Source organism: Crocodylus siamensis, chromosome 11, assembly GCF_052110815.1.
Source record: "Crocodylus siamensis isolate JL-2025a chromosome 11, ASM5211081v1, whole genome shotgun sequence".
Taxonomy (NCBI): Eukaryota; Metazoa; Chordata; order Crocodylia; family Crocodylidae; genus Crocodylus; species Crocodylus siamensis.
In genome coordinates, this window is record NC_143405.1 from 9,289,609 (window position 1) to 9,308,694 (window position 19,086).

General features: G+C 46.8%; 1 protein-coding gene across 1 annotated transcript in view; it reads right to left on the reverse strand.

The window, feature by feature from the left end:
* Positions 1 to 4,946: 4,946 nt before the first annotated feature.
* The window catches only part of PRRX2 (paired related homeobox 2), a 59,216-nt gene continuing 45,076 nt past the window's right edge, over positions 4,947 to 19,086 (reverse strand). The window contains exons 2-4 of the mRNA XM_090021720.1: positions 11,300 to 11,484; positions 10,742 to 10,920; positions 4,947 to 9,000 (exon numbers count right to left, since the gene is read on the reverse strand). Of these exons, the coding sequence (XP_089877846.1) occupies positions 8,865 to 9,000; positions 10,742 to 10,920; positions 11,300 to 11,484 (500 nt within the window). The 3' untranslated portion in view covers positions 4,947 to 8,864. The remainder of the gene's footprint in view (positions 9,001 to 10,741; positions 10,921 to 11,299; positions 11,485 to 19,086) is intronic.

The window sequence follows — 19,086 nt, forward strand, 5'->3', positions numbered from 1 at the left end:
AGTATGGCTCTCTCTCTGGACCCCAACTACCTCCTCAGCCCCTGAAACGGATATTGCAGTTTGCCTGAGAGCTTCATGTTAGCAGATCAGCCTTTTGCCTTTTTTTCCTGAGGAGTTTGTTTCAGATTTCAGCTGCTGAAAAGTGGGCGGTTACTGGCTGAGTATCAGGGGCAGGGCAGTCAGCAGTATAAATAGAGATGGGAGCCTGTAGGTTTGCAGAGCTGGGGAGGCACACCTGCTCCCATGTGCCTCCTGCTTCTGGATCATCAGAAAAAGAGGTATCAGGATGGATTTTGCAATTTTTGCAGGCCTTTGTTTTGCCACAAGAGGGAGAAGTATCCAGCAGATGGAGGCATGAACTGAGAATTGTTTTGCCAGGAGATGGCCACAGAGCTCATGTTCGGTAAATAAACCAGGTTAGCAGCCCTGCTGTAGCATGCCAATGGACAAATGTGACAGTAGAAATTTTTGATGAAAACAGCTCTTAAGAAAAATTTGATTAAAAAAATCTACTTCTCCCATCACCTAAAACCTCCCCAAAATTCAGTTTTTAGCTCCAAACAATGAAAAAAGTCGGTCTTCAGCTGAAAATTGTTTTGTTTTGGCGTTTTCAGTTTCCTGATGGAAAAATTTAAAACCAAGCCCTTTTAGAGGAAGGCAAACACCTTCTGGGCACAGTTCTGCTCTGTCAGAATTCCAGTTTTCTACGGGAGGGGTTCCTGAACAGAGACCGTTCAGTTGGCATGATGGGTCACTGGCTATTTATGACATCTTTCACAAATAAAAAAAATGTTGCTGAAGCAATTATCAGCTCGATGCTACATAGTTAAGGCATGGCAAGATGAAACGGCCAAAAGCTGAAACTAGAAAAATTCAACTCGGAAATAAGGTACCTATTTTAATGTAAAGAATATAACTAAGTATTGGCACAATCTACCAGTGGATGTGGTGGGTTTTCCATCTTTGAGTCTTTAAGGAAAGATTGATATCTTTCTAAAAGAGATGTTCTAGTTCAACCACAAGTTATTGGATCTAAATGCAAGAAATTACTGGGTGAAACTCTGGTGTTAGGCATGAGGTCAGAGGGGATGACCATAATGGGCCTTAAGTCTATTAATTAGCAGCTCAGTGGTTACAAAGTGGTAGCTAAGTGGCATGAACAGCTGCCTGACCATTGTCAAGTTTAAGTGCTCTGACCACTGTCTATTGTGCTCACCATTATTGCCTCCTGATTTCCTTGTTGTACCCACCTGTTGGCTTGTCTTATAGACTGGAAGCTCTTTGAGCCAGGAGTGTCTTTTTGTCCATCCACGGCTGGGATTCTTGAGTGCTACCACAATACATGTGCAGTTAGTGATGAAATGCTGGCCGATGCTGCGGTGATACGCTTTTCTAACGCAACTTTTTAAAAAGTGCAGCAGCATTTGGGTGGGTCTGAGAAGGATTCTGTAATGTGAAGAAATGAAGGGAAGTGGAAGTTGCCATCTACCTATGTGACTGCTGCCAACAATGTGCATGCATTGCCGTACATTCAAGACACTCATTGTGGCTTTGCTGTTCTGGAAGGGATATGACAAAAAGTCTCTTTCTTTTATTCTTTTGGCTGGAAATTCTTTGTAGTGGCAAACTGCCTTTAAGTGCTGCTGGTCTGATCTGTCACACCTATAAACATCTGAACAGCTCTGGGGGTGAAATGCAGAGGGTTCCCCCTTGAAAACAGTTTTTTACAATGCATTCTCCTCTTCCTGCCTTTTCCTTCCATGCTCCTCTTCTCAAAAGGTTGAAGAGGTCAGGAGGACAGACTGGTAAGAAGCATGAAGGTACCAAAGGTGATAGACCCTCTGATTAATCAAAGGTCCCATTCATATAATAGCTCTCCTATTTAGCAGATGCTGACTTCAAGGTGTCATAAACTCATCATGGCACATTCACAGTGGGGCCATCGGATCAATTCTACGACCCAAGCTAACAAAGGAATAAAATCTAGATGGCTAATCTAAAGTTACTGTAATGATTGTGTGCTTGGGGAGTACAGCAGCCACAAAAGTCTTTGCCACTCACAGGTTTGTTGCAGTTGTCTCTGAAAGGAGTTTGTGTCATCTTATGCTAGAAAGCCAGGAAGGCTGTGGGTTCCCCATGGCCCTCTGCCTTTAGAAAGGAAATCCTGTGATAGTCTTTCATCTTTCTCAGTTTCTCCAAGAAAAATTGTGGCTTCCTAGAAAAGTCTCTGCATAGCTCCTACCCCAGCTGTAACCCTTTAGCCCTGTTGCCTGCATAATGTTATGAATCTGATGAGATGCACAAGATTTGGAAGGCCTGGTTGAATCTCCTGGGCTTGCACCGAGCTAACCAAAGGAGAAATTGGATTCCATGTGCTGTATCAGAACTAAGCTCCTCTGGGTAAATAGAAAAGATGGACTCTTGTCCTAGTGCCACAGGAGGAATGCTTGGAAAGGGCCTCTTATCAGAAATAGCTGTGGGCTTTTCTTTTCAAGCTGTGTCTGAGAAGTGGGGAGTCATCTCATGCAGCAAATGTCTTGGGTAACTGGAGATGAGATGGATGGTGCTTCTATGTTCTTGGCTGGGAAATGAAGGAGATGAATCTGCAAACTTGCAAAGCTCCCCTTTAGTGGACCTTGGTAAGACCAAAGCTGAGTATGAGGCATGATCTGCTTTGGATAACTTGTCCCACATTGAGCTGGCAGGGTGGTCTTGCCCTTTGGTATGTCACCCTAAACAAGAGGACCATGGCCATTCTTTAGTTCGGGTAACTGAATAACTTGGACTACTAGGAATCTGGAGTGAATATGGAAATTCAGTGTGGAGAGCTCCCCCATTCTTCCCAAGCCCCTTGTAGGTGGTTTCTCTTTTCCCCTCAGCCTGGCCATTCAGAGCCTTGTGCTCCCTGATTGAAAGGCTGCACAGCCTTCTTCAGAACAGAGCTCAACCCAGGTTGATCCAATCCATCCTTCGAGGAGCATGCCTTCACACTCATTGCTGAATCAATGGGGCCGGAAGCCCGCCAGCTGATGCTGCCAGTACCCACCTGGATGCACTTGAAAGGCAGGCGGCTTCTGTGAGCCCAGCACTGCATTTGTGCACCCATGTGACACCAGAGAGTGCCCAACTTCATTTCTAGAGTGAACGTTTCTGCTTCGAGCAGGAAAGCACAGCCCCAGGTGCTGTTCCACTAACCTACCTGATGTTTTAAGCCGGAGCTGTTATTACCCAGTGAATGTGTGGGGACCTCTGCTGTGATTGCCACTGAGAAGCGATGGGGAAAGGAGAAGAGGGGAGGACTGTAACAAGAACATGCATCTGCTGGGCCCAAGCATCAATCATTTGTTAATGGGTTTCATCCCTGGTTACAACTGTGCCAGGCTAGAGTTGAACCGGTGATTTGGCAGAAAAGGGCTTTATTCATAGTCTGTTACTAAATCTTCCTCCCCCAAGCTGTTCATGCAGCAAAAGTGTCTTACGGTCAGGTGTGAGGTAGAAGATTTTAAATTGGTTTCCTCTGTGGCCCAAAGCCCTTGCACCCAAACTGTCCCCAGCTCCGTAGTATCCAGAACGCAGGCCTCTGTGCAACCACTCGAGTCCTTCGCTGCTCATGGGCAGTGCTCGGCAAACAGGAAAGGAAGGTGACTCGATAGTGAGCGTCAGCTCTGCGCTCTCCTGGGCTCCTTGCTGCCAGGTGCTCCTAGGGTGTAAGGACCGTGTTAACATATAACACTGGGGCAACCTCCTAACCAGGAGCCGCTGAGGCAGGGCAAGGGCTGTGACAAGGAGTTGTTGTCCTTGTAATGGGAGAGTAGTAGTATTCATACCGGGGGCAATCATGGGTCTTTTCCCCTTCACATAGAATTAAGGCACGGGGCTTTGCCTGCCTAGAGCAAAGACTATTGGCTCTGACAATACTCAGTCCCTTCAGACGCTTGGGGTATTTTTATTAGGGAAAAAAGCCCAACCAGCACTTACTGCACTGTGAGACGTAATGAAATAATCAGGCTTTGGCAGGGCCCAGAAAGTAACTGCAGTGCAGGGGCCTTCATTAAAGCAGCTTTCTGCGTCTCTGGGTGCAAGTTTCTATTCCCTCTGGACAAGAACTATGCAGAGGCTTGAAAGCCTCTTAACTTGAGGAATTCTAGTAAATTCATTGGCAGGAAAGTTGCAGTTCCCCACGCTCCCACTCAACTGTAGCCAAGACCATGGTGGGTCAGGGGAGACCTTGGCCAGCTCTGTCTCCATCATGTGCTTTCATTCCTCCTGAACAAGGCTTGCAGTGTGCCCAGGGAGGGTCCTGCTCATTGCTTCAGCGCCATCAGGCCTGGCCTACCAAGCCACTGCAGGTCTGTGCTGGAGTGCATGGCTCCAAAACATCAGTGTTAAGGCCTAGAAACTGGAAACCAGGCTCAACTTCCCATCACTAGAGTTATCTTGGTACCTGACCTAATGGGAACCATTAGCGTGGAATCGGCCAAATGCTTGAGGGAGGGGTTGACTTCCTAAGAGAAGGCAGGGTCAGTTGTCAGCTCTTCTGGTGGTTTGAACAGGACTTGGGGTATCTGCTTCCTGTTTTTGACTTGCCATGTTGAGCCAGGCTTTGCAACGCAGATGGTAAAATCCGCCTCCCCAGCACTGCCTATGTTGCCTCCAAGGGAAGGAGCTGGTAGAGCACTTTGTAATAATAATGGCAATGGCACAGTGGTTGAATTAACCCTTGATGGTGCTTGAACAGATGAGTGCCATGGAGAGGATGGAGGCAGCTATCTCATGCTACTAAAGGCTCCTGGTTGTGATTTCCCCTCCTATTACTGGTCCATGCCCAAGAAAGCTAAAGTTCTTTCTCCCACCTTCCCCCGGCTCAGCTGTGGGCATCACACCAGCATCAGCAGAGCCAACACTTGGAAAAACTGGCTCCACCTTTACGTATCCAGACACTGAACTACTCAGTAAAATATTTATTTCTCAATTATTTCACAAGAGTTGTTTTTACAAAAACATACAAAAACCCCCCCAACGCAGACATGCAAAAAAAAAAAAAAATCCACCATAGATCCTATTACAAGTAATTGAAATGTACAAATAAAAAGGGAGAGAGCAAGCATAGATTATGATGATCCCTAGTTTCTGGTATTGCTGCACTGAGGCAATTTGTATCTTGTCTCTGTAATACTTTAACAGCGACTGACAATCTTAGATAAGCTGCCAAGATCGCGCAGCAAGTGAAGGGACTGTAAGATTAAGAGCAAATGTTTTCTAATATATATACATATATCTATTTTGCAAAGAAATATTTATTCCCTTCTTTTTTTAGGTTTACAGAAACAGCATCTGCAAACTATTAACCGGGTTTATTTTCATTAATGCTCGCAAAGAGGGAGTGACATTTATATCCCTGTGGTTTTATCTTGTATAACTGACAAAGAGCCCTGTGCTTGCCATGGGAATGAAAGCTTCATAATTTCTCTTCCTCCAGCCCTCAAGCAAAGTTTCTCATGGTGGGCTTTTTATCTACAATGAATCCATGTCTTCGCTAGCCCATGAGGTCTTAATATGATCTTCCCTTTACCGTTATTCAGTGAGGGGCTGGCTCACTCGCTGGTGCTGGAAATATAGTGTTCCCTGGTTAAGAACTTCTTTTCCTTGGGGGTAAAGTGGAGTTTCAATCACAGGCTTGTTTGTCCTGTGCTATTGCAGTGGCTTCTAGCATTAACCTGGAACTAATGCAGTGGGAGCTTCACCCAGAGCAATGGCCCTGCATCCACATACACTTTGGATTGTTCTTGCTCTGTTTGCCCTTTAATAGTTTCCTACTCCTGAGCTCTTGGCTTGTGCCAATGGACCTGACCCCTGTTTTGCTGGCATTCGCTGGTAGGTTAGCACGAAGCATCACAGCTATTTCCTAAGTGCTTGGAAAAGATCTTTTTCCCGCTAGCTAAATAATTGCCCCTTGAAACCGTGCTCTTTCTGCTATAGTTACTGATCTTTGAGACATGGCTGAAACAACCAAGGGTGTAATAGTTGCCCAAGATGCATCCTTAAGTCATAGAACAAGGTATGCAGCAGTCACGGGAATGTGCATGACACAATCCTATCTACAGGGGATTGCACTGAGAAATATAAGGAGCTTGTTTGGTCTCATGGAGATGCAGATTTCTAAGAGCTCAAGACCAGATTTTTCCTACCTGCTATTCAGTGTTTTATCCATATCCTGTGAATGGATGAGTCCAGAGCTCACTGTGGTGATCTTGGAAAATCTGCATTTGAAATTGCATTTTGAAAGAGAAGTTTCAGGGACCAGGGGAAAAGTGCAGGGCTTGGGCTTCCGTGTGCACACACCCTGCATTGTGTTAGCTAGGCCATTAAAGTGATATCTTCTCACTGCTCTGTGCCTCCTTTCCTATCTGCAAATTGTGGATGATAACCCTGTCTTGCAGGTGTTGTGAGGATCAAAGCATAACAGAGTCTGTAAAGCTCAAGTGCAACAAAAATGGGAGCCATAGAAATAATTCTAATTATTTTTGATGTTGGCTTGTTTGAAATCTGGCCTTTCATGCCTATGGCACCCTTTAGCTTTGTTAAGGACCTAGTGCAAGAGGATTTCAAAATTGCTCCAGTGTCGCTGGTGCATGAGTCCTGTTGAAAGCTGAAGGAATGCATACTTCTAGGTCACTTAGGTTCACCTTTTAATTCTAGGGGTAATTCAGCATCCCCCTAACACAATGGCTACTTAGTAAGTGTGTAAACAATTGCTGGAATTGAATAAAGTATCATTATAGGGGATGCGCAGCCCAGAGTGGTTTTGGCAGCAGCATAAGGAAGGCTCTCCACAGACCTGTGATTTGTTTGGGGAACATCCAGAGCTGCCTCATCATTTGAGTAGGGTTGGTGCTGTTGACAGCACTATGACAACAGGAAATTCAGGTCCTTCAGTTCAGTTAAAGCTAATCCTCCTGAGGGGTTGCCATCTCAATTTTGGAAACCTCTTCCCTGTGTTGGGGCAGGCTGACAAGGAACGTCCAACCCAATATGTCCCTGCTGGTTCAACCAGAAGATCTAGTCCTTTGCAGACCTCACAGCAAGGTATTACAGAGGAGCTACAGTTTTTCTCTCTCCTGCCCTGGACAGAAGGTCAGGACTGCTTATGGGAGGGTGGTCCTACTGCAGCTAAACCAGATGCAAACCCTAACAATGCTACAGGTTATGGGGGACTCTCATTTAGCTAAAGCACAGAGCACCTGTATTTGTGGAGGAGAAACAGTTGGTTCTGAGATTATTCCTGTTGTTAGTTAGTGTACTGGGCTCCAGCCAAAAGCTCATTAAATAAGAGGATGCTCACAGAGAAGCAATGAGTGGGGGAGGCAAGGGAGAAGTAAGATTATCTTTATGGGTGATCTCTCTTCCTGTGCACATGTGCTGTTCTCCTGGCACTTTTTCTCATCTGTAACTACTGCCAATGTTGGGTTTTATGCCTCAGTATGAGGTACCAGGACATTTGGACTCCACAGAACGAGCTAAGACAAAATGCCTGCACTTACAATAGAGCAGGGTCTCATGAAGGTACCTCAGAAGTTGCAATATTTGTTCTTAAATAGACTGATAGACTTATTGTTAAGTCTAAATTCACAGCGGAGTCAAGGGAAGCGGGGACTGAACGGTTTGGGGAGATGATACAGGGTTGAAAGGCCCCCTTGTGGAAAAACAGAGGTTGAGAAAAGGGGAAACCCAGCCACTTTCTGCTGCAGGAATTTAATTTACAAGCTTGGGCCACTGACCACATCCAGGGAATGCAGTTCTGTAAGGGAGGCTGTGACTCTGAAGGAGGCTGGCTTTAGTACTGTTTGCATAGAGATTTGACAACTGGGTATTCAGCTAAAGCTCACAGATTTTATTTTCTTTTTCCTTGGGAGAGTTCAAGCACCTGAAGCACTTTAGGTTTTTTTTATGAATTCATGGACTTAACCAAACAGTACAGAGAAAATGCTGACTTTCAGAAAACTGCAAGACCCCAACTAATTAGATTTTTAGGTAGCTGATGGAGTGAGTCCTTCTGGACACTCGAGCCATCCTCGTTCTCTTTGGTTACTAGTTAAGGCTGGTGGTGTATATCTCGCGTTGACATGGGCAGCTGGCTATTCCTAAATGTACAAAGCACAATGCAGGGTCAGGATAATGAATATATACAGCAGGTGTGCGCAGTTCCATCTGCCAAAGTTTCTCTCTCTTGCAAGCATTGCAGTCTGGTGATGTAAAAAGAGGTGAGAAGATGCATCAGCCTTGGGCGTGCTGGTGTCTAATGTGAATTGGCTACATATGTGACTGCTGAACAATCATGGCTTAGTGACCACTGAAGAAAAAGGGACTATATAATGGACATTATGCATTTTAGTGATCCTTTGCAAAATGCCATGTCCCTGGGGTAGGAGAATACTCAACTTCTCTTTGACTGTCCAGGCAAGATACTCAAATTGGTCAAATCCAGTGGTCCAAGATCCTTCCCTGTTTGGAAGCAAACTCATGTAAACTTGGCAAGTCTTAATAGTCTTGAAGTGTGAGGGTGTATGGGTGTGTGTATCCTTTGTTATGGGGGGAGCAAGTTTACTCCATATGTGTCTACAGTTGCACACCACTTACCAAAGCCAGATTGCAACTTGCTCTGCCTTCAAAAGGCACAAAAAAAAGAGGGCATGGAAGTGGCATCTGCAGATGCTGGTAGTGGAATCAGTATTAGTTGAGTAGCACTAGTGTTCTGGTCTAGATTGGCACAGGCCATCCAAACTGGCACTTCAGGATTGGGAAGGAGCTGTCCCTGCTAGGGCAGGCACGTTGGCATTTTTGTCCCAGTTTTTGGGGCTGTGCAGTCAGTTCACAGTGGGCACCTGGTTCTGATGCAGGCTGAACTCTTTGGCTTTGAGGCGCAGGCTGGCAATGCTGTTGGCCATGTTCACCCCCTGGACAGGTGTGGTGGGCGCGCTGGAGCTGTAGGATGGCACTGGGCTGCAAGGATAGGGGGTGGGAAGAGGAGAAGGAGAAGAGAGGAGCAAATTAAACAAAACCGGTCATGAGATTCTGATGAGCTACAGGAAAGCCCCAGCCGTGGCGATGTAAGCAAAGCTGGAACAGCATCCCACTATTTGATTAATTTGATTTCCAGTTGTCAGGCACTTGGCTTCTTCCCGCCAGCTTCTCGGAACCAACTAGCTCTTCCTAATCGTAAACAGCTCCCACAACAGTAGCAGCATCTTAGCATTTTTCTGCTGCTAAATTAAAGCAAGCAACTTGTGGAAATCAGTTTTAAATGAGATTAAATTCCCTGTCCTGGAGCTTTGAGAGTAAGTCTGAGAGAGGTCCATGCAGAAGACCTCATCCCTAGAGTTTAGGATGGATGTCAGTACCAAGTACCCAACAAGGACATGCCTGGAAGTTCAAATCTTGCAGCTCAGGGAAACCCACCATCAGTTAAGCCCTGAATGACAATCGGGGAGTGATATTTGTCCTGCAGGGGCTGATGGCCCAAGAGTCAAATAGCTGCCAGACACAAAAGCAAATCAGCTCTAAAGAAAATGATCGTCTCCATGCTAGCATTCTGCACTCACGCCATGTGGGGTGATGGGGTGCTTTGTAAGGACCTTCGCTCAACCATCTCAAAGCACTTATGAGAAAGGAAAGGACACTTGTTATGGCAAATGTTTTGATAGTTTTTAGATCATCCTTGAGTCTAACAGAGAACCCAAAAGTGAGAAGCCTGGTGATTTAAAAAAAAAAAAAAAATTTCCTTTTATAAAATAAACTTTCCATAGCAAAAGTAAAACCAGGGCAGTGCATTCATGGTACAGCAACCCTTGTCACAACCCAAGGTGCTTTGAATGGCTCTATCCTGGTACTCCTCAGAAGCTGGTATTTATTTATTCATCAGAATTTCTTCCCCTCTCCTCACTGCTCTCCCTCCCATAAACCTCCTCGCATTGAAGTCTCTCCCAATCAGAACAATCAAATGATAAGATTCAGACTTGCCTTTCAAATCCACAACATCCAGATGTTCAAGCTTATTGAAAATAGGCTAAACTCAATCTTGGTGCAATTCCATTGACTTTGCCTGAATGACTCCTAAAAGGAATTTCACCCGGTTGAGTTTCCCTGCTGCCCCTGGCACAGACGGTTTCTAGGCTAATGGAGAGACAATCTCTTGCAAAGCCGTCTGAACTTCCTTTTTCCCCCTTTGGTGCTCCCATCTCTTCTCAGGCTACCATAGTTCAGGGGAGTCCTATATGGCTCCGACATTTGGAACATTTCCTTTGCTAACTACAGCTTCCACTCTTGTGTGCATATAAATACTCAAAGCTCAGTAGTTGTCCCATGTCGTGAACCCCCACCTTGGGTGCCGGCTGTGTTTGCTCTAGTAGCAGGAGCTCTTCTTGGCAGTCCTGAAGTTCTTTCAGTTCTGTCTTGGTCTCTTCGGGGCCATTGAAACGCTCACTATTCTCCATGGAAAGAATCCCTTTGTCTTCATTGGGAGCTGCCTGGGGGCTTTTGTGTCCTCTCTGTTTCCTGTGCATGTTTAATTCACCCCTTGAGAGATGAGTAATCTGCCTAAGACTGTGCCACAATCTTTCCTACATGTTGGTGGAAGGCATTAGAGTTGGCACTTGACTGGGTCCCCACCTCCGTTCTAAACAGGTTAGGAATACATTGCTTTGGGGGCTGACAGAGAGGCAGTGCTAAGGCAGCCTGGACTTACCTGTAGGGGGAGGTGGTGGTCCAGGAGAGATAGTCTGGGCTCAAGGAAGTTGGCCTGGGGGCCATGGGCTGTTCAATGGCTGCTTCTTGGCTGTAGGACTTGAGGAGAGAGGCGGATCGGTTGGCTAACATAGCCCTCTCGTTGCGGCGGAACTTGGCCCGTCTGTTCTGAAACCACACCTGGGGGCAGAGAGGCAGCGCCGTTAACCCAAGCCCGACTGAAGGCGGACAGTGGGCATCAAGGTGTGAGTGAGGAGAGGGATCTGCCCAGTCTCCAAATAGCGGTACCAGTCTGACTGCTCACCATGTGACCAGGTTAATACCCAGCCAACTTCAACTCTGCAGTGTCTCTGGGAATGAGTCTGATGCAGGCTGTTTCATCAGAGACTAATGCATCTGCCTGCCATGGCACAGTCTGTAAGAGTGGGCAGTCATGCCTGTGGAAGTTGTACCCCACCAGGGCTTTAGTGAGAGAGAGGCTCCAGATGACCCCAGGGAAAACTGGGCTGTGCAAGGAGGTGGAGGCCTGCTTTCTCCACCCCTTGCAACCTCTGCTCACCTGGACTCGGGCCTCACTGAGGTTCACCCTCCGTGCTAGCTCCTCTCGCACAAAAGCATCTGGGTAATGTGTCCTCTCAAAGACTCTCTCCAGAGCCTGGAGCTGGCTGCTGTTGAATGTGGTGCGGTTCCTCCTCTGCTTCTTCTTCCTCTTGGTAGCACCACAGTTTGGACTCAGACTCTCATCTGCGGGGAGTTCAAAAGAGACCATTGCAGAGAGGTTGGGTACAAACGACTTCCAGAAAACCAGCTGCTCCCTCTCTGCCCTGTTAACACAAGCATGCTCTGCATGGTGGGGGTGGAGGGGCAGGCATTTATACTCAGCAGGAATGGGAATGATCCAGGTTTTAAGGTCTCCTGGCCAACCAGTGCTGGGATTGAATACTACCAAGACCTTGAGATTTCGGTTCACATGTAGTCTTTGTTTCTATCTCTGTTCACTCATGAAATATTGAACCCAGGTCTGTCACTGGTCCATCTTTCTAGCAAAAGTTTTTGGGCACAGATCCAGGCCTGAATATAGCAAATTGTGGGCTTCAGTTGGGGTAGCATTCATTCACACTTTGTCTCTAACATGATCAGTTGGGGGTAGTCCATGCAGTCCTGTCCTGGAAGTTGTTTACGGAGGCCTAGAAGGGAGAATATGTTGTTCGGGGGGGGGCTTTTAATTCTTTTTGGAAATCTTGCTTAATTATTCTTTCCCTGAGTGAAGCATCTGGCTTCAATTTGTACCTAATGGCGGGAAAGCATTTTTGAATTGTTTGAAATGTTAATAGGTTTATGACATCTCATTGATTTATAGCAGGGTTATGTTGGGTTTGTGCACTATATGTCAAAATCAGAGGTTATGAGGTGGCACATTACTACCTCCCTGGCTGTACTGAACAATTACTTGGTAAACGGGCTATGGTCGTGCTGGTCACGGAAGCATACGCCGGCATCAAAAGACATTACTGCATACAAAAACCAACATAAATTACAACGCGGTATATGATGAACTGCCCAAGGCCTCAGGCACTCGGAGGAGCGACAACCTTCTGGCAGTCGCTTTCTGATCATTTTCTTACACGTAGCTTTATATTCCATGTCGGCTCTGTAAGTCCCCGGAGCCAGAAAAGGCCAAACACCAGCAAACACCCAATACGGGGGAAGGAGGTTTTGAGAGGTGCCGTGTTTTGGGTTCAACATGAAATAAAGGCGAGGTGCATCCAGGAGCCGAAGGAGCGAGGAGGACGTGCTTTCCCCTACCCGGGAGCCAGCCGTCTGGGCTCCGCTGTGCTTCCCATTTGAAGGCTCACAAATAAAATTCCGAGAATTCCCTCCCCCGGTGATCGTGCAGAAAGCCTCAAATGTGCTGCCAGCCTCTATTTTACAGTTGCCCCTTTTAGCGAAACTCCTTTTTTGGTTTTGTTTTTCTTCAGAGAGTGAATGAGCCTCTGAATTAAAAAAATAACTCAAGTCTCTACTCTCCCAGCCCCTTCTCGGAGCCTGGGCCCAAACCCAGCCAGCGCTTGCGAGCCATCTCTGGTGGACGGGGCCTGCAGAATGTGATGAGCCCTTCCCGCGGCCTTTGTGAATTGTGCTCTTGGGTTGAATGGGAAGATCGCAGCCTGGAGGTTGCTAAGTTCTATAGAAAGAGGACCTTCCTCCTCCTTCAATCCTATAGCTTTTTCACTGCGGTTATATAGAACGCGGTTACATTTCTCGACAGCCCACGTGGTTTCATGCCTGTTAAAATATGTCTATAGCAGTGGTGCTCAACCTTTTTTCCCTGTGGGCTGGATGGACAGTTTTTGGTCTGTCCATAGGCCCTTTTGGTATACTGGGCAGGTGCAGCTGGGCCTGATCTGGCTGTGTGGAGGAGGACAGGAAGGCGATCTGGCCCCAATCCAGCCATATGTGGGGAAATGGCATGGCCCAGCCCTTTCCCGGCCATGTGGGAGGGAGGACTTGAGAGTCTGACAGTATTAATTGCCACTGCTTCTCCATCGCCAAATTTCTCGACCTCTGGGATGCATGCCATGGCTCCATGGACTAGGGTTGGGATTGAGCACCCCAGTCAAGAGACTGACTTGCTTCTCTCCCTGCCCAAATTTGGTCAGCTAAAAGACATATAGATTTCCCACTTGAAGCAATTTGGGGAGAATATGCTGTCGCAAGAACCCGTTCAGTCTGTCTGCCTTCTTTTCACCCTGGCCAAGCAGGGCTCTTTACAAGAGCTAATCCCTGAAGTTGATAGAAAAACTCACATGGAATTTAATGGGAGCGGGTCCCAGCTCGATCACAGACCAGCGGTGCCAGATGATTTCCGTGCAGGGCTGGCATCTGAAACGAGCCGGCGCTGCATGATTCCATGTGCAGAGCGGGGCGGATCATATTTTTGTCTGAGCTTTGCAAAGTCTAAGGACACGGAGATCCAGGATTTTTGTTCAGGCCCCACTGCTAGTTTCAAAGAGCCCCTAAAGCACGTACGAGAGAGAGCTTCTCCTGAACCGCAGAAACCACACAGGACATTCCAGGGACGCTCTTAAATGCTATTGTGAGCTGGCGAAAGACTTTCCCACCTACTCAAATGTTCACTCGAAAGATAGCTGCATCCCGGCCCGGCTCACAGCGTACCTTTGTTCCCAAAGCCCTGCACACAAGCCCTTTGCTGCCAGACGAATTTTTTGTCATGTGATTTTTTTTTCCCCCCCTTCCTCCTCCTCCTCCCTCCCCTCCTCCTAACTGCACTGTTGATTGCACATAGGAGGCTCCGCGCCTGGGCGTACCTGTCTGGCTCCTCTAATTAGCTTCGGACAGGGTTCTCCTGCCCCATAATGAAGCAACATCTTTTCTCACTTAGCTCATGCTTCGGAGCGCTTCCCATGCGCAGGATGACAGGACCAGATAAATGCCACTCTAATTGCCAGTGGCGTGCATCTGACAGGTTTACAGCACACGGGGTTGGGAGCAAGCTCCCATTCTAGAAAAAGATGCCTTACGAAGCTGGAATCAGCCTTCAGGAACAAATATAAGCAAATGTCCCATTTTCATGCCTTCAGGGAATGAGGGGGACTGAACTGAGTGAAGTCCAGTCCCCACCCCCACCTCTGCCTTGTACAGTCGCACATCTGGCCCCAAATCCAAAGCTAACTCTGCTGCCCAGCCACTGCTTTTTCATGCCAAAGGCTTCCATGCCATCAGATAACCCCGTTAGTGCTTGACTTTCGGACTCACAGGAGGAAGCCTTGCTTAACTGGCTTCTCTGGGATTTTCAACCCGGAATTAGAAGTGTTTTCCCATACTGACGCTTTTCCAAGAATAAGATTTGTTAATTACGGAAATTCAGAAATAGCTCGGCGACATAGTCTTTTCTTCCCGCTCCCCTCCGCGAAGGGCTTTTGCAGACCTTGCTCAAGGGAGGGGACGTAGCCACGGAGGGAGTTTGCAAGCTTGCCTTTGCCATAGTTTTGTTAATTTGTGGCCCCATTTGGAGACACTGACTTGATTGTCCAACCTGGAGGTCAGAGGGGACTTTTGAAACATTCCCCCCAGCCGCCTTTTTGTGGTGTATTTATCTTCCGCTGATTACAATTTCCTCTGAGGGGGAAAAAAATAAAGAGGGGGTAGGGAGGGAAAGGGATAGCGTTACTGAATAATGAAAGATGACATTGCAGGGGAAAAAATGGAGAGAGTCTGCTCGGGAACTCGGAGAAGAAAAACAGAGTTGCCAGGGGTAATCGGAGTGAAGTGGAACGCGGCGGCATGGAGGGAAGCTGTAGTTTCATACCAGGTTTGCGTGCGTCTCAGACAAAGCACAAAGCAGATTCTCGCTGTCTCTTTAGCATCACATCTGTCCTGTGCATCACTGGAGTCTGAGCAGTTCGGTGATGAAGGCTGGGATTGTCAAAAGTCCCCTGAGAGACGCAGGAGAAAAAGCCCTCTGAGCTTGCAGTGGAACTTGTGTCTCTCCGCTTATGCCTACACAGTAAACTTACCATCCTTGCCGGCAGGGCCCTCAAGCTGCTCCAGACAGGAAGCTTGCTAAACTGGAAGCAAGGTATCTTTGGACAGCGCTTCGGGTGGACTAATTTGTGCAGCTTAGTGTCAGTTAGCCTACCCACAAAGTAATTAGCCTGTCCTGCTAATTAGCTACACTTTCTGGTTTAGGAGGCAGCTCACACAAGGCAGCACAGAATGCTTAGCATGCCACCCCTGGGAACAGTAAGTTTTGTGGTTAAACATAGCTGTTATCAGCTAGTGGGTTTTGAAAACCCAGTCCAAGATCTAAGCCTTCCAAAGGAATTTGTCCGGGATACTTAAGTATGTTGGATGTCCAGCTCCCAATGACTTTCAATAGGGGGGACGAGAGGGGGGATGATGTTTGCAATCATGCAAAAGTGACCTAAGAGTCTATTTACTGTTTTGCAAACCTGAGACAAGGCTCCAATGTGCCTCCATCATTGGAAGTCAGCGGGACTGAGGAACTGAAGTTACTTCTGAAAATGTCAATGCCCCCAAATTTGAAAATTGTAAAACCCCATGGGTACTTCCGAACATTTGAGCCTGGGGGCTAGATGCTGTCAGGCTCCTTTGAAACAAACAGCCCTTAGATTTCTCTTCTTCTGGGCATCACATTCCTCCATTGCCTACTTCTCTACATTTCTCCTCTTCCTTGCCATGATTCATGTGACACTGTAATTCCATCAGGCAACTCAGTAAAGCAGTGAAGGTGGTCTGAGCCTTCTCCCAAAGATGCTGACGTGGGTTTTGTCATTTGATTCAATGAGAGCAGGCTTGGGCCTGCAGGTTGGAGGAAAACTGCTCTCTCAAAATAAAGATCTGACCCTGCATTGCAGGTGAAGTGTCTGCTGAGGTCTAGGACAGCGGGATCTGGTGCCAGAGCCTGTCCTGTGCTATTCATGTTCTGTGCAGAGCAGGTCCATTCTTCTGATTTTGTACGTTCCTTCTCGGCTTTCATTGGTTTTCTTTAGGAATTCTGTGCTGAGCGGAGACATCAGAAAACCAGCTGCACTTCAGACCTACAGGGCTGAACTCAAGGAGTGGAGTTTCTTGATTCCTTCACCTTAACTTATCTCCATCGAATTTCCCATTACCTAGCAAAAGAGCTTGCTCCCAGGGGCTGCGGTAATGGTATTCCATCATGCAGGCCAGTGTCTTGTTCCTGTCATGGCCATGCTCGGAGGGATCTTTTCTCTTTTGTGCTGGAATTCAGTCCTTGAGGCCTGTCTGCATCGTCCAGATGGGAACGCTGTCTCTCCTGGCTTTGGTTTCAAACTGAATTTAAAGGCGCATTGGCCTAAGTTCTGAAGCCGGTTGGAGCTGCCCAAAGCTAGTGAGAGCTGTGCCTCTGAAATTCAAGCCATCTGTTGTTTATTTAGGGCCTAATCCTGTGGCTCCAGGAAGGCTCTGAGTACAGGGACAGCAGGGATCTGATCACTGTGCTGCCAAGCTTAGCTCCATGAAAGCTTGTGGTGGCCTGTTGCCTAGGGAAGGTTGTACAAAGTTCTCGTGGTTCCCCCAGGACGGGTTGGCTGGCACAACAGTCCTGGTGCTACGGTACTCATTGTTAAATGGCTCTGCTGCTGTGAGGAAGGGATAGAGATAAGTCTAGGGGTTAAAATAAGGCAAGGAAGAGAGCAGAGGATAAGCATCCTGCCTTCCCCCTTGACTGGGCAAGCTCCTTCTCTGCACTGGCTGGTGCAGGGGAAGCTGCTTGTTCCCACAGTTTTCAGCCACCCTCGCTAACACGCAGCCCACTTTGCTCATAAACCATTACGATTGGGACAACAAATACACAATCTTCCACCCCTCTGATGCAGCAGTCAGGGGTTGGAGGGGTGAGTGCAGATCCGTGCCCATGAATGCTGACGTTAAATCTCGTCTCATTACGTTACAAGGAAGAAAAGAACCTGGGCAGTGTACAATCTCGTGCGTTATTTCACATGATCCATTTATTAGCGAGCAGTTTGCCAAAGGCCTTTTCAGCTGTACTTCTTTCCCCCCAGCCAAAGGATCAAATCTTCTTTGCAGTCACTTCCGCTCTCTTCCCTACCTTCCCCTCTCCCATCCCAGCAATTCCTTTTTTCCCTCTCTTTTTCAGTATAATTTAAGGGTTGAACTAGCCTAAAGGGAATTAGCTGTAAATTCTTCCTAAGACAAATAAATTCAGCCCTCTAAGTTTCTGCCTTTTTCAGACTGTTGAGAGACATTTTGCGTTTGTTTTCCTTGAAATAATGATCACGGCATATATGACCCTGAGGCTGCGGCCGGCTCTAACCAAATAAATAGCTTTTATTAATTAACGTTTATCCTTAACAAATAAAACCCCAATTTGATCTCGGCTGGCTGAATTAGCAAAAATAAACAACTGGTTCTCTGGGCACTTGATGTGGATTTAACAAATTAACGCTGGGCCTTAATCAGGGAAGCCGCAGGGTGGTGGAGCCTTTTACAGCCAAGAAATCCTTTGGAAAAACAATGTCTTTCGTTTCTCCCATGGTCTTTCTCAGTAAACATGTGGACTCCCTTTATATACTCCAGGGAAACCAAAGGAGCTATCATAATGATGTCCACATAGACTTCATGTGCAATTGTTTAACTCATTCCTTAAATCATGAAATCAATATTAAATGTCTCCCTTCGGATTAATCTGCCAAGTAAATGATACAGGCCTGCAGAGTAGATTTTTTTTGCCTAGATCTTTTTCTTCCCTTGAACAAAAATAATTTGCCCTTTTGCTAGTACCTTTCATCTGAGGAACTCAAAGCACTTTACAGATCTTAATTAATTCAGCTTTATACATTCTTCCCAGGAGGGAGATGCATGGGGAACCTGAGCACAAGGACGTAAAGTGATTTGTTGAAAGCCATATTTCAAGTCAGCTGAAAAGAGAGCCCAGGAGTTCTGACTCCTAGTCACCCGCTCTAACTCCTAAACATCACCAAGTATCCTCAATATTCTCATTTCCTTTCTGGATCCTGATTTGGGAAAGCACTCCTATTGCAGACAGCAGGGGACCATGTACCTAGCTTCACACCCACTAAACTTTTGGTACAGGCTTGAACAGGAATGGATTGCTTTCCTGATCCAGGAGTCTCACAGAGGAAGAAAGCAAAAATCAGGTCCTGAGTTGTCTGGAGAGCTCATTTCCCTATTCTCACCACTTGACTGCACTGAATTTCCTATCTGACAGTTATAAATGTGATGGGAACCAAAAACTCTACCATAAATATTTAATCTGCAGAAATTATGTCATGAGGACTGTTGTGCCTGAGCAGTAATGAAGTTCCTGGACTTTTGCAAACATTTGCTTGCCCCTGCCACGTTGTTTTTAAGAAATCCGTCTATTGGATTTGGCCTGCGCAGCACAACACAAATAGAGACTGCAGAAGTATGTATAGGCCTACACTTGGGCACAGCCTCCCTGGAGCTTGCCAGCATCCAGGTTTTGAACTGTCTGCTCTCACTTGGAAAGCCAGCTCAATTTGTGTAACCAAGCTGAGGTTTGCTCTGGGACCTGCTTTTCATCTCTTAGGCTAAGACATACAATTCGATACATCGCTTCCTGGGGTACAGGCTTTTTTCTTCCACCCTGTGGTTGTGCAGCTGTTTGCCATGGAAGGATTCCTCTGCCTTATGTGTGTGGGAAGCAGTTAAGATTCATTGGGTCATTGACAGTGGGAGCATCTACATGTTCATTAATGCTCCTTGGCTAATGTGCATTAAATTTAGTACCTCCATTGTGAGGTACTAGAAAAAGATGCATTAGCCTATTTTAATGCT